At 39.2% G+C, this 14,216-nt stretch overlaps 8 protein-coding genes across 8 annotated transcripts; all 8 read left to right on the forward strand.

Moving 5' to 3' along the window:
* Positions 1 to 384: 384 nt before the first annotated feature.
* Positions 385 to 1,434, forward strand: LSM04_003361 (Protein kinase domain; the record flags this gene model as incomplete). Its single annotated transcript, XM_067335166.1, has 1 exon — positions 385 to 1,434. The coding sequence occupies one exon, from the start codon at positions 385 to 387 to the stop codon at positions 1,432 to 1,434; it is 1,050 nt and encodes a 349-aa protein (XP_067195104.1).
* Positions 1,435 to 2,305: 871 nt separating this feature from the next.
* Positions 2,306 to 3,457, forward strand: LSM04_002464 (Cyclophilin-type peptidyl-prolyl cis-trans isomerase domain; the record flags this gene model as incomplete). The annotated part of the gene is made up of 1 exon (XM_067335167.1): positions 2,306 to 3,457. One exon carries the CDS (start codon positions 2,306 to 2,308, stop codon positions 3,455 to 3,457), a length of 1,152 nt encoding a protein of 383 aa, XP_067195056.1.
* Positions 3,458 to 4,035: 578 nt separating this feature from the next.
* On the forward strand, positions 4,036 to 5,124 carry LSM04_001026 (RNA 3'-terminal phosphate cyclase; the record flags this gene model as incomplete). Its single annotated transcript, XM_067335168.1, has 1 exon — positions 4,036 to 5,124. The coding sequence occupies one exon, from the start codon at positions 4,036 to 4,038 to the stop codon at positions 5,122 to 5,124; it is 1,089 nt and encodes a 362-aa protein (XP_067194967.1).
* Positions 5,125 to 5,444: 320 nt separating this feature from the next.
* LSM04_002483 (Leucine-rich repeat) lies at positions 5,445 to 6,527 on the forward strand (the record flags this gene model as incomplete). The annotated part of the gene is made up of 1 exon (XM_067335169.1): positions 5,445 to 6,527. One exon carries the CDS (start codon positions 5,445 to 5,447, stop codon positions 6,525 to 6,527), a length of 1,083 nt encoding a protein of 360 aa, XP_067195059.1.
* A 427-nt stretch (positions 6,528 to 6,954) lies between these two features.
* LSM04_005698 (uncharacterized protein) lies at positions 6,955 to 7,707 on the forward strand (the record flags this gene model as incomplete). Its single annotated transcript, XM_067335170.1, has 1 exon — positions 6,955 to 7,707. The coding sequence occupies one exon, from the start codon at positions 6,955 to 6,957 to the stop codon at positions 7,705 to 7,707; it is 753 nt and encodes a 250-aa protein (XP_067195237.1).
* A 415-nt stretch (positions 7,708 to 8,122) lies between these two features.
* Positions 8,123 to 8,554, forward strand: LSM04_001200 (Ribosomal protein L26/L24; the record flags this gene model as incomplete). Its single annotated transcript, XM_067335171.1, has 1 exon — positions 8,123 to 8,554. One exon carries the CDS (start codon positions 8,123 to 8,125, stop codon positions 8,552 to 8,554), a length of 432 nt encoding a protein of 143 aa, XP_067194977.1.
* A 545-nt stretch (positions 8,555 to 9,099) lies between these two features.
* On the forward strand, positions 9,100 to 11,613 carry LSM04_009117 (MutL; the record flags this gene model as incomplete). Its single annotated transcript, XM_067335172.1, has 1 exon — positions 9,100 to 11,613. The coding sequence occupies one exon, from the start codon at positions 9,100 to 9,102 to the stop codon at positions 11,611 to 11,613; it is 2,514 nt and encodes an 837-aa protein (XP_067195462.1).
* A 362-nt stretch (positions 11,614 to 11,975) lies between these two features.
* On the forward strand, positions 11,976 to 13,994 carry LSM04_009250 (uncharacterized protein; the record flags this gene model as incomplete). The annotated part of the gene is made up of 1 exon (XM_067335173.1): positions 11,976 to 13,994. The coding sequence occupies one exon, from the start codon at positions 11,976 to 11,978 to the stop codon at positions 13,992 to 13,994; it is 2,019 nt and encodes a 672-aa protein (XP_067195468.1).
* Positions 13,995 to 14,216: the final 222 nt, after the last annotated feature.

Below are 14,216 nucleotides of genomic sequence, written 5' to 3' on the forward strand. Positions count from 1 at the left end.
TCTTTCTTAATAGGGGGAAAAGAACCAGTTGTTATCGCTTTCTGTTTAATTGCAATAATTCACTTAAAAAAAAAAAAAGAAATTTTCTACTCCTTTTTTTTCTTTTGCTTGATTCCACAGTGCGGATGATGCGTTTTTTTATTAACCATTATTTTTATTAACCATTATTTTTATTAACCATTATTATTATTATTATTATTATTATTATTATTATTATTATTATTATTATTATTATTATTATTATGGTAATAATGATGATGAGTGTTGTTGTTTTTTTTTCTTCTATCATATTTATTTTTTTGTCTGTACTTTTCTACAACAACCAATAAAATTTCGTTCTTAAAACATTACAAAAAAACAAACAAACAAACAAACATAGAGCGAATGCTAAAGATGTCTGCGTCACCACAGGCTAATACAGATGGTATGCACCGTTACGCTCGTGTTAACGTGGACAAACCACGAGAGTACTGGGACTATGAAACCGCTCGAATACAATGGAGTTCCCCTGAAAGGTACGAGATAGTTGAGAAAATTGGACGCGGGAAGTACAGTGATGTGTTTCTAGGATGGGACACCAAACTTTGTCGTCAGGTGGTAATAAAAGTCTTAAAGCCCGTGAAAAAAAAGAAAATATTGAGAGAACTTAAGGTTTTACAGAATCTACAAGGCGGAACTAATATTGTGGAACTGTATGACGTGGTACGTGATCCTTGCAGTAAAACACCTTCTTTTATTTTTGAGTACGTACAAGCTTCTGATTTTCGAGCAATTTTTCCAATATTATCAGATCATGATGTACGTTACTACATTTTTGAGGTTCTTAAGGCGTTGGAGTATGCACACTCAATGGGTATTATGCATCGTGATGTAAAACCAAACAACATTACAATTGATCACAAACGGCGTAGGCTTGTTCTTATTGATTGGGGTTTGGCAGAATTTTATCACCCTGCCACAACCTACAATGCTCGAGTAGCTTCTCGTTACTTCAAAGGACCAGAGCTCTTAGTTGAACTTCCAATGTACGATTACCGTCTTGATATGTGGTCTCTTGGATGTATGTTCGCAGGTATTATTTTTATGAAGGAACCATTTTTTCATGGAAAAGACAATAATGATCAGCTGGTTCGCATTGCCAAAGTTCTAGGGACCGATGAATTATTTGAGTATCTTCAGAAATATAATTTAACGCTTCCTCCTCTATTGGAAGCAGCAGTAGGACGTCACAGCAAGAAACCATGGAATCTGTTTATAACGCCAGAAAATCAACATTTATGCCCACCAGAGGCACTTAACTTCCTAGATCAGCTGCTACAGTACGATCACGTGAAACGCGTTCAGGCGTTGGAAGCCATGCAGCATCCTTATTTTGATCCAGTGAGGGCTGAGTGTATGGCCAGGATAACGGATAATAAGACGACCACTGTGTAACAACAACAATGACGGGAAAACAAAGCAGAAATGAAAAAGAAAAAAAAAGAAAGAGGAAGAAGAAATAGAAAAAAAAAGAAGGAAAAAGGGGAAAAAAGCGAAACATGAAGGAAGAATTAAAAGGAAGAAGAAACGAAACAAATGGTAGGGGTAATCATGCTTGCATTAAGAAGAAAAGTGTTTGCTTCCATTAAGAAACAAAAACAAAAAAAGATCAAAAAGGAATATGAACGTGAATGTTAGAAACACTGAACATAAAACAAAAATTATTGCCAGCATAGCTTCTGAGGTGTGGTATATATTCTTCAAAAAAAGTCTGGCGTACTGTGGTGGGAGCACTAGAGAGGAGCAAGCAAATCTTTTAATTGCCATGATCTCGCCCCTTTTCGCCCTGCATCTTTTGCTTTTGAGATAAAGAATCCAGTTCGCATGGTCTTTGATGACCTTTTTTTTTCCTCTTCGCTTAACCCTTTCACCCTATTATAAGAGAAAAAAAAAAAGGAAGAAAAACGTCTTGGTGTGTATAACAAGAAAAAAATAAATTGCTTTCTTTTTTTTGTTGCCATTTCTTCCTTTTCCCTCTCTTTTTTTTCTTTGTTTTTGCATATCTATGCACACATATACACAAATGCAAACACACACACACACATACTTTGTGTATGAGCTCTTTTCTTCCCTACTTCTTTTTATGCAATTAGTCTCATCACTACGCGGGAGGCACAAAAAGAAAGTTAAAAAAAAGAGTGGATTTACTTATTTATTTGTTTGTGTGGGTGTGTTTTGTATAATCAACTTTCTTCTTGCCGTTCAATTGGCAGCCTCCCTTCTTGATATAGTAAAGAAGGATACATAGAAGATGCTTGGTTTTAAAATGATTTCTGGTGGCCTTCGTGTCGTGAAGACCACTCACATCACAGCAATTTTGAGTGAACATACATTTGCGGCTCTTATTTGTAATCCTCGCAGAACTTTGTTTTGCAGTTCGTCAAGAATTTTTTGCAGAATCCGCAATGAGAATCGCCCACGTAATAATGATGATGATGACGCAATTATTGTGCGAGATGATAAGGGAAATGCGGTGACACGAGTAAAGCGACTCCCTCTCACGTTAATAGAAGAAGTTCCCCTTCCTCAGCGTATATTGACCGATCTTGAGTTGGTGATGATGGCGTGGTGTGAAGAACACGCTCGACAATATGCGATTATTATGACGGTGATTCGTTTAGCAATTTTTATCTTATTAATGGTAATTCTTTACGTCTTTTACCGAACACAACTCTCCAGTGAACGTATGTTACGAGGTGTGGCCCATATGCCAGCAGACCTGCGTATTGGAAGTGTAGTGTATTTTGATATCACTGAAAATGGTGCCGATATTGGTCGAATAGTTATCGGACTCTTAAATGAAAACTGTCCTCTCTATTGTGAGTATTTCCATCGAAGATGTACTTGCAGTGGAGGGACAGGTGAGTCATTTCGTGGTATGCGTCTGAGTGCTATTGTTCCGCGTCATTGTTTGATTTTTGGTGATGGTAGGGAAATGACACATGAGGTGACTGGGTTTAACCCGCACTATTTGCCTACGGAGTACCTCGGTACAGGATCGTGGAGAGGGGCTTTATCCTCCATTGCGTATGGTGTTAATAAGGAGAGTCCTAACTTTGCTATTCATGTCTCTGCTGGTGATTATGCCCCACAGATATTTGCTATGGTTATAGGTGGATTTGACGTCATTGAACGAATAAATGCTGCAGGATCAAAACATGGAAATAGTCCTAAAAAAGAGTTTATTATTCAAGAATGTGGTGAATTGTGCACCCTTGCCAAATCACACATTGTTCCTATGCCATGGAAGCTTTATGAGAGTATTTCAAAGGGATATGATGAGGAGAAATTTGGAAAAAAGATCGAACGTGCATTCCTTGAAAAATCAGAAGGACGCTTCGATGTTAAAGCATTGAATAACGCAACTGCTGAGGAAAACATTGGGAAATCTATGCCTTGGTGGAGACTTATGAACTGAGCTTCTCCTTTGGCATTTTCCCCTTTCACTTTATTTCTCTCTGTGTGTGTGTGTGGTTCGTCTCGCTACATTGCCATTTCCTATTCCCAAACTGAAATGAGATTGATGATGATGATTGGGTTGGGGGAAGAGAGAGAGAGAGATAAGAAAAAGAAAAATACATTTATATTTCTCGCAAAAGAAAAAAAAAAAGGATGCTGTTGGAGGATTGTGATACCATTCTTATTATTTATGATTTGGATTTCCTTATCGTTCTTTTCTCTTACAAACATTATCATTATCATCAAGTCCAACATTTTATCTTCTTGGTACGAGGACATGGTTCTTCCCGTTATTATTGTAGGCAGAGAAATGAAAAGGACTGGTAAGAAAAGAAGAACAAAAAAAAAAAGCAAGGAAAATGATAATGTCGTTTTACACTATTCTATTGTAATATAGGTCTTTTTACTCTTACTCTTATTATTCTCTTTCTTCTTTTTCTCTTTTGGAACCCCTCCTCTTTCTATCCTTTTCTTCTAACAACAACAAAAAAACAAAACAAAACAAAACAAAAATGAAAAAAAGAAGGTGGTAAGGCAATGCTCGAATTTGAGGGGAGCAGCTTGCTCCGTCACCATATTCTCTGCAGCTTACTCACTAATAAACCGGTCCGCATTTCGGGAATTCACGACGAGGATGAACCGCAGGGAATTAAGTTGGTTGAAGCCAATTTCCTTAAGTTTATTGATCGCGTGACGAGTGGATCCAAGATTGAATGCACTGATAATAATACCACACTAACATTTTATCCAGGAATGATTCTTGGTGGGACCTTTTCGCATGAAGTTCCTAGTATCCGCTGCGTAACATACATAGCTGAAGTTGCTGTTCTCATGCTTCCATTTGCAAAGTTTGATACAAAACTGACCTTGTTGGGATCAACACAGAGTGATCTAGATCTCTCTGTCGATACTCTTCGAACTGTGACCACACGTTGGTTACGACTCTTTGGAGTAGATTGCAGTGTACGTATTATACGACGTGGAGTACATCCAGGAGGAGGTGGCGCTATTGATTTACATTGTAAAGCAGTAAGAAAGTTAAATTCAGCTGATGCAACAACACGAGGTCGAGTTCGTCGCATTCGTGGTATTTCTTTTGGTTGTCGTGTATCAGCAGATCTTTCTCAGAGAGCCGCTACAGCTGCAAAAGGTGTACTATTAAATCTTCTTCCTGATGTTTATGTGGTGACAGATTTAGATAATGCTAAGAGACATAATGGAGAACCCTCTAGTGGTTACGGTGTTGTTCTCGTCGCTGAAACAACCAGTAAACACTGCGTTATCTCACAAGAGACCACTGCTATGCCACATGAACCACCTGAGGTTGTTGGTAAACGTGCCGCAGAACTTCTTTTGGATCAGGTTTTTGAAGGTGGATGTGTAGATGCGCATCATCAAATACTTGTCTTACTTCTTATGGCGCTTAGTCCAGATGAGGTATCTACGGTACGATTTGCTCAATTTACTACAGGACTGGTGTCTGCTGTTGTGTTGTTGGAGGCTTACTTTGGTGTATCATGTGCAACTAAGGATGAACCATCGTTGGCAGGAAGCGAATTCCCCAGCACCACACTCATTACCTGCATAGGCAGTAACACCGTTAACGTTTGGAAAAAGAGTGGCTAAATGTGTTAGGAATGTGTGTGAGTCTTAGTGTGTGTGTGTGTTTCTATTTCCGAAAAGAGTTGTTAACAAAGTCACAGATGCGACGTAAAAAAGAAAATACGCTTAAAGACAGACAAAAAGAAAAACAGATTTCATATATATATATATATATATATATATTACTTCCTATAGACTTTTCTGTAGAGCTTATACTTACTGTTAAAAAAATATCCATCTGTCTTTTTTTTTTTTCTATATATGTTTTTTTTTTGCTCTTTCTTTCCTTCTTTTTTTTCACGCGGATGATTGAGAAGGATTAAAGACAGTTGAAAGTCAGGTAAATGGATTTGAGTTTGTGTAGAAGGGGCCTTCAGAGCTTTGATGCAACAACACTTCTACTAGAGGCTACTGATAAACCTCAGCAAGGAAAGAATGCACCATCACGAGAAAATTACATCCCTGTACGTGCCTTGGATTTATCACACAACAACATTACATGTTTTACAGGAGGAGAATCACTGTGGTGCTTAACAGTTCTAGATCTTTCCAATAATTCACTAATCTCACTCGATGCTACGAGTCTTCCAGGTTCTTTAACACGTCTAAAAATAGCAAACAATAAATTACAGAGTTTGCGAGGTTTGGCAGCAGCTGCTCCAAAGTTACAAGAGTTGGATGTAAGTTTTAACCGTATTACAAGTTCAAGTATGACTGATCTCCCCAAATCATTGTCTTCATTGATTTTACAGAGAAATTTGATGGATTCAGTAAGTCCATTACTTATGCTTCAACACCTTTCAAACCTTGATTTAAGTTCTAATCTTATAGTTGACATAAAAGAACTTCAAAAGCTTGGAGGGTTACGAGCACTTCGCTATCTTGAAATTCATGGAAACCCTGTTATGGAGAATCCTGATACCGTTCCATTACTCCTTGAGGCGGTGCCAAAACTTATTCGTCTAGACCGAAAACCACTTTCTCAGGCAGGGGAGAATCAAATGTTTAAAGTAAATCGATCTAGAAGTGTGAAGAAGAATTCAGGTGGATCACAAGGGAAGAAGATAAGTGAACCCCCTTCACACCTTTCAAGTACAGGGCGCCAAAGTAACAAGAGTGAAACAGAGATGGAAACCCGTTTGTTGGAAGTTCGAGTTAGGGAACTCACCCGACTTGTTACGAGTGCGGAGAAAACAGAGCGGCAGCTACGCTATCAGAAAAAGATTTTACAAGAACAGCTATCGGCTTGTGCAGGTGTTATAGAGTCTCAGGCGATGGAGTTGGAACGCCTGGAGAGTAAAATAAATGAGTTAAAGAATGAAGAGGCGGCGTTAAAAGAGCCTGCAGCTGAGGTGGAACAGACATTCGAACATACTCACGCATCCCTTGTGGCTCATAGATTAAATCAGTCCTCTGCCTGTCTCTAAGTCAGAGAAGAAGGAACTAGTAGTAGATGTGAGAGGTACATACTAATATTGCAAGTAAAGAGAGAGACTGTGTTTGATTCTTTTAGTGAATGAGTGTATCTTCCCTTATGAGGTTCATCACTCCTCTTATAGATTTTGCACTCTCTTCTTTTTTTTGTTTTTTTCTTCTATTTTGTTAGTAGTTATTATTTCTCTATTTCTTTTTCTTCCTTTTTATCGTCTTCACCCTGTTTTTCACTGGGTATGCACCATAGCGACAGATTCAGAATCTGTTTTTTAGTGAGTAACACCAACTCTCACCTTCATTCCCTTCTCCAGGGTAGAGAAAAGACAAAGTAAATAAAAAAGAATTAGAGAAAAATAAAACCAATATCGTTAAAACAACAACAACAACAACAACAACAACAACAAAGGCACCGGGAAGGAGATGGGTAACTGTAACATCATTGAATGGATGGGAGGCACAAGCCGTTTCATCACTTTCTTGACATTTTTCATTCATTTTATTCATCCACTATTTTGTATTGTTAACTATTGTGCATGGGTAACTTATCAAGAGACACTGATAGGAAAGCCACTTGTAAATGCATATCTGGCAATGAGTATAGTAGCAGCTGTCTTTTACTTGTTTGTGGCCTCCGTATTTTACATGTGGGCTTGGAGATTTCCTGAACCAGAAGAGGTATCAAAGAGGCGTCGAATTTATGGTATAGTAGTGAACTTACTGTTCTCTGATATACCACTTTTTGTTATCGAAGTAAAAATATGCTGGATTGTACAATTCGCAAATGTAATGCAGGGTTTTTCATTTGTTGTTACGTGTATCTCTATTGTCTACTCTGCTTTCCGTGTATGGATATTCATTATGATCAAACTTATTAAGGTTCATGCACCAATGGTAGGAGCTCAACCACAGTTTGCAGGTGCCGTCACCTACGCTGGGGGTGAATCACGTCAACAAGGGCAAATGAACCCTTCCTATTACGGTAATAACCTTGGACGTGTAGGTGTATACACCTACAATGGTGGTAGAAATGATAATCAAAATGGGGTTGGAAGTTATTCTGCAGATGTTGCCACTCCTGATGATTTTTACCGACGGGGAAACCAATATAGCGACAGTCTTTATAGTGGTAGTCAATACAGTACACCAGGTAATCGCTCCCGAGCCCTGTATTAGCTTTCTGTCTTTATTAGAATTCCCAGTTATAATAGTAAAAAGGTAAAAAAAAAAAGAAAAGGTACACTCTAGAGTTTTAAACCTCAACACCTATTTCTCTCTTTTTCTCTTTTTCTTCCTTTTTTTCTATTATTTATCGTACAAATTGGGGTGTATACAAGTGTATGCTACCCATTACCCGTGTTTATTTCTTTGTATGAACTATATATTTATATTTATATCTTTTTCTCTATATGTACATACCTCTCTCTCTCTCTCTCTCTGAGTATACATGTATGTGTATTACTAATATCATATACGACTGGAGTACATCATACTCCCTGATTCACTATTTATTATTCATGTATACTATATTTATTTTTCTTTCTTTTCTTTCCTACCTATCTACTTATCTAAGAGTGTTTCTAGGTGGATTATGGCCAGCATCAAGTGTGGAAGCCGCCGAAAGGCCCGCCGCGCCCACTTCCAGGCGCCCAGCCACGTGCGCCGCATTCTCATGAGTGCCCCACTCTCGAAGGAACTCCGCGCCAAGTACAACGTGCGGGCGATGCCCGTTCGAAAGGACGACGAGGTGCGTGTGAAGCGTGGGGCGTACAAGGGCCGCGAGGGCAAAGTCACCGCCTGCTACCGCCTCAAGTGGGCCATTCACATTGATAAGGTGAACCGCGAAAAGGCAAACGGGACGACGGTGCCAGTTGGCGTGCACCCATCCAACGTGGAGATCACAAAGCTGAAGCTGAACCACAACCGCAAGGCCATCCTTGAGCGCAAGGACCGCAGCACAAAGAGCGATAAGGGCAAGGGTAAGGTGACCGCCGCCGAGAAGGCCATGCAGCAGATGGACTAGAGCGAGACAGAGAGAGAGAGAGAGAGCAATACTGAAAAAGGAAGCAAAAATGAAAAGAAAAGATGACAAAAAGAAGGTCTTGTCTTTTTTTTTCTCAGGAAACTCTCGCCGTGAAACACTTTTCAACTGCTTTGTTTTTGTTTTTTTTTCCGTTTTTATCTTTTCTTTTACTGTTTTTTTTTTTTTTTTTTGCAGCCCTTTCTTTTTGTGGGGGTTGCATCATCGCATCTCTTTTTGTGTTTCCCCTTTTCTTGCTGTATATATAAATGTGTATTCTACCCTGATTTTTCTATCTTTTTTTTTCTTTAAAATAATAATATAAAACAAAACAATTAAACAAACAAACAAGGCTTATTTATTTTTAGCATTCTTATCTTTCTGCAGCTCTGTATGTGAAAGGGATTGCAGATAACTCTCATTTTGGAGTTTGCGTTGGTATAACTAGAAGAAAAGGGGGCAATAACTCCCCACTCCCCCTCCTTCTACACACCAACCAAAAAGAAAAAGAAAAAGAAAAGGCAAGATAAGATTTATTTTGGAGGTAAATGATAACGCGTTTAGATGCAGCAAGTTCACGGAAGTTAAGTGCAGGACAAGTAATTACAGATCTTTCAAGTGTTCTAAAGGAGTTAGTGGAGAATAGTTTAGATGCTGGGGCTCGTACAGTTACAATTCGAATTGAAAATCACGGTCTTGATAAAATTGTTGTAGATGATGACGGTAGTGGAATCGCGATTGGTGATCTATTAAACAGTGAAGGAACTGTAAAAGATGGCGTTTCTGTTCCACTTTTGGCATGTCGAGCAACTACAAAGTACAAAGCAGAAGAAAATACGGCGGTGGCCCAAATACGAGGCTCACTTGGTTTTAGAGGAGAAGCATTACATTGTCTGGCTAACTTAAGTGAAGTCAATATTCATACAATGACTCTAGATAGTCAACCTGCAACAATATCGATCGCCTATGATATTAAGACGCATCACACAAGTGTTCAAGTGACACGAGAACGCCAACAACCTGGTACTACAGTAGTGGTAGAAAAACTATTTGCTGCCTTACCTGTACGTCATGGTGAATTTAGTAAAAATAGGAAGAAACAACTTCTTGCCGCTACATCTCTTATGAAACAATATGCCATTTCTCATCCTCAAGTACGCCTATTGATAACTCACCACGCGACTCTGCAAAGTGCACCAACAACATTAGTTTCTTTGACAGGTACAAATGATATGCAACGAGCTCTTGCAGAAGCTTATGGTGGACGTTATCTCTCTGGTATGACACGTGTAGAGTGGAATTGTTCTTTTGGTACTATTACTGGATTTATTTCAAAATCTAACGCCGGACGACTTTCATCAGATATGCAAGTTCTAGCACTAGATGGAAGACTTGTTGATCTTCCATTGATATCAAAGGCTATTGGTGATGCTTTTGCAGAATGTCAACCAAATGCTGCACAACGTGTATATCCAGTTTTTTTTCTTCATCTTGTGTGCGTTGATAGTGTTCCATATGATGTGAATTTGGCACCTAACAAACGTAAAGTTTTCTTTATGGAAGAAGAAAAACACGCAGAGGAAGTACGATCACAGGCAATACTGACTTTTCGAGCATCTAGTGAGAGTATTAACGTAGAAAGACATGTGCGTATTGAACAAACACAACAAGCCGACTGGAGAGCTACACGAAATACACAACTCACTCGTATTCCTGTTTCTGCCACATCTCTTACACAATTCACATATCGACGCGTCGAAACAACACCTGCGCCTTCTTCTTTTGAGACGGATACTTCAGGTTCAGTAGGGATGTCCGATATGTGTTCCTCTCTTTATCAAAGTTTTACAAAGGAAATGGATTCTTCAAACAAAAGAAACAGTGATCAAGGCAGTACTGAGAGTCAAAACAGTAATAATAATAATAATAATAATAATAATAATAATAATAATAATAATAATAATAATAATAATAATAATAATAATAATAATAATAATAATAATAATAATAATAATAATAGAGAGGATGATGATGATGATGATGGTGGTTCTTCTGGTAGTAGAAGTAGTAGGTGCTCTTCTAACAGTTCGAGTCCTCCTGCATCATCATCATCATCATCACAATGTTCTTCACTGAGTGGAGAATTAAATAGTGAAGATGTTTCTTCACTTCATAGAAGGAAACGTGAAAGACTTGAAGGTTCATCAGACTTCCCTTCATCTTGTGTATCGAAGGATGAAGATAAAAATCGATCGCCAGTTGTGTTAACGGATGAGGCAAATCAACCACGTCCTACAGGTCTTCGAACAGGCATGCGATTTCCTTCTTTTGCTGAGTTGGCATTGCAACCTCTTATACATATCGATTCTATATCAACGTCTTTTGATTTACCACATGGAGAAAAAGATAAACGTACTTTTGGTGGTCTAACTGAACAGACGGAGAAGGAACTTGCGATGCATTTAGAAAAAAGTTCTTTTAAGAATATGATTTTACATGGTCAGTTTAATCATGGCTTTATTCTAGCATCACTTAATGATGATTTATTCGTGATTGATCAACATGCCGCGGATGAGAAGTTCAACTATGAAACTCTTATGAAACAATATGTTGCAAAACCACAACCTCTCGTAACTTGTGTACCTGTACCGATGGATCCACAAGATGTAGATTTGGCAGTACAACACTGTGAAGAATTACGAAAACATGGTTTTATTGTTAAACGCGGTGAAGAGGCTAACAAACTGTTAGTATCTGCAGTTCCTGTACTTCCATACGAGGTGGTGGGTCCACATGATGTTATGGAGTTGGTTCAACAATTGGCGCATTATGGCACTATTACGAAACCAATGCGATGTGTATGGCACTCTATGGCTACAAAAGCCTGTAGGTCTAGTATCATGATAGGAACTGTACTTTCTGACAAGACAATGCGCTCTATTGTGAGTCGATTAAGCGGACTTGAGCAGCCATGGAATTGTCCTCATGGACGTCCCACTTTAAGACATGTTGGTTGTATTTCTTCTTTGATGAATGTTGGAGGTATTGAAATAAAGAAATAAACTCTTAACATTCATAATAATGATTACGACATCCAATATGTATTATTTTTCTCTTTTATTTTTAAAACTTGATTAATTAATCGCCTCTGTAAGAGAAATGATCATTCACATACTGTCTCTACCCTCTCTAGGTTTCTCTTTTCTTTCTTTCTTCTCTATACTCATATACCTTTTTATTTATTTATTTATTTAAATGTGTATGTATGAGTTCACACAAGGTTATAGAAAGAGACTGCAGACTTGAACACGGGGTGGGTGTGATTTCTCCCATCCCCTCCATTTACACAAACACACACCGTTAACGTTGAGTGGTCTCTGTTTGTGAGTTTGTGTGAAAAAAAAAAATAATAATAATATTAATAATGGAAGTGCCCATGCACACAAGACCTGGGCCTGCGAGTAGTGTGTGTTCTGACTTCCGGGAGCTCAATGATGCGAAGGTGGCGAACATTCTCTCTTATCTTGATGCCGCTGTAGCTGCCAGACAGGAAGCGGATCATCAAACACTCACATTTGCCCACAACATGATCGCCCACGACACCACTGTGGGTTGTGAAAATAGTAATAGTGGTCATTATCATTATAGTTATAATAATAATAATAATAATAATAATAATAATAATAATAATAATAATAATAATAATAATAATAATAATAATAATAGTAATAATAGACCACCGCCAGTGCCGGTCTCTGCACCGCAGTGCAGTAGTGCCTCCACCTCGTGTCTCGCATCCTATGTGATTGGTGGAAGTATGGAACCGCAGTTGAGTGTCTATCACGGTATTAAGGCAAAGATTGAGGCACTGCGTTTTAACAATGAAGAACTGCGGGCAGAGAATGAAGAGTTAAAGTCGCGATTAAGTACAGCTCGGCAGCGAGAAACAGAACGGGTAGAGAAGGTGCAGGCGGTCGCACAGGAAGAGTTGGAGTCATTACGGCATGCATTTAAAGAAACTGAGAAACAGCAGAAACAGAGCATACAGGAATTACAGCGGGAGAAGTCACAACTGACAAAAGCCGTGGAATCCCTCACTACACAACTCCGACAGGAAATGTCACGACGAGAAGAAGAAACAGCAAAGTTAGAGTCTGCCAATGCGGCTGCTATTGCTCAACTAAAAACCAGATGGCAAACACAGGAAAAGGCGGCTCGTGAGAAATGGAAGATTGCAGAGGCCAAACGTATTAAAGAGAGTACACTACAATCACTTGAACCGGATATCGTTTTGCTTCTGAATAGACATAAATCAGAGAAGGCGCGAATGCGAGAGGAGTTTGAAAATGAACTTCGACAAAGAGATGAAATTATTGCGGCTAAAGAGGCCACCGTGGAGGAGGTGAAGGCAAAGTTAGCACGGGATGCGGAGACTATGATGACACGTGAGCAAAAAGTATTCCACGATCGACTTCAGGAAGAGACAGAGCGTGTGAATCGCCAATTAGATGAGGAACGCCGTTCATGGAAGCAGCAGCGAGAAGATATGGAGGCTTTCTTTACCGAGCAGAAGAACACGGCACAGCGTGAAATAGCACGTTTACAGAAGGAACTATTTACACTTAAGGAATCGGCTGCTACTGAGAAGGCGACATTTCACGAGGCCGTTGGAAAAGAGGTAGCATCCATAACGGCAAACTCAAATCAAATTATAGCCGATCTTAAGGAGAAACTCATGTGGGAGTTTAGCCGCAGAGAGAAGGAAACACAAGCACACAATGTGCAGTACTTGGCAGCTAAGGAGGAGGAGTTGCGACGCAAGTGTGAGGCCGAACGAGATGCCGCAGTGGCAGAGGCAACACAACGATTAGAGCAAGAACGTGTAAAGGCACTCACAGAGTTAAGCGGTAATGATAGTGTTTTACGTGATAGATATGCACAAATGAGTCGGGAGAATGAACGACTTCGGGTAGAGGCAGAGTTATTGCAAGAACAACTAAAGAGTGCCCTGGACGCAGTGGGTCGAAAAGAAGAAGAGATCATGCGATTGCGAGGAGCTGTTGAGATAACGGACAAGCGTGTAAAGGCAATCCAAGACCAAGTTCGTAGTGAGTGTAATACACAATTACATGTCCTTGATGGTGAATGGCAGCGAAAACTACGACAATTTGAAATTAAACACGTGGAGGAAGTTAGTGCCATGCAACATGAACTTGAAAAAGCAGCCATAGAATTAGAGGCGGCGAAGAATGCCGCCGCTTTGGAACAGAAGAGCATAGAACAAAAACACAATGCAGAGTTGACAAGCATAAATGAAAGAGTGCTAGTGGCTCTCACTACAAAGGATAACACCGTGAAGGCACAGGCAGAACAGATAAGTCTCCTACAGGAGGCAATTCGACTGCGTGATGAACATATCGCCAGACACAGAGAACTTCTCTAGAGTCTTTACTAGTTATGGTGTTTCAATACCCATTTATTTAAATTCCTCCTTTTCCCACATATCCCCTTCTTTATATCTTCGACTCTAATTGCATGTTGAAATGTGCGAAAGTGTGAGTTTTGACATCAAGTGGAGTACAAAAAAAAAAAAAAAAATCAAAATCACAAAAAAAAAAGAAAGAAATTCGCAAAAGTGATATTGGAGGGAACAGAGAAAAATGAT

This window comes from Trypanosoma melophagium (genome assembly GCF_022059095.1).
Source record: "Trypanosoma melophagium isolate St. Kilda chromosome Unknown ctg1segment0, whole genome shotgun sequence".
Classification (NCBI taxonomy): Eukaryota; Euglenozoa; class Kinetoplastea; order Trypanosomatida; family Trypanosomatidae; genus Trypanosoma; species Trypanosoma melophagium.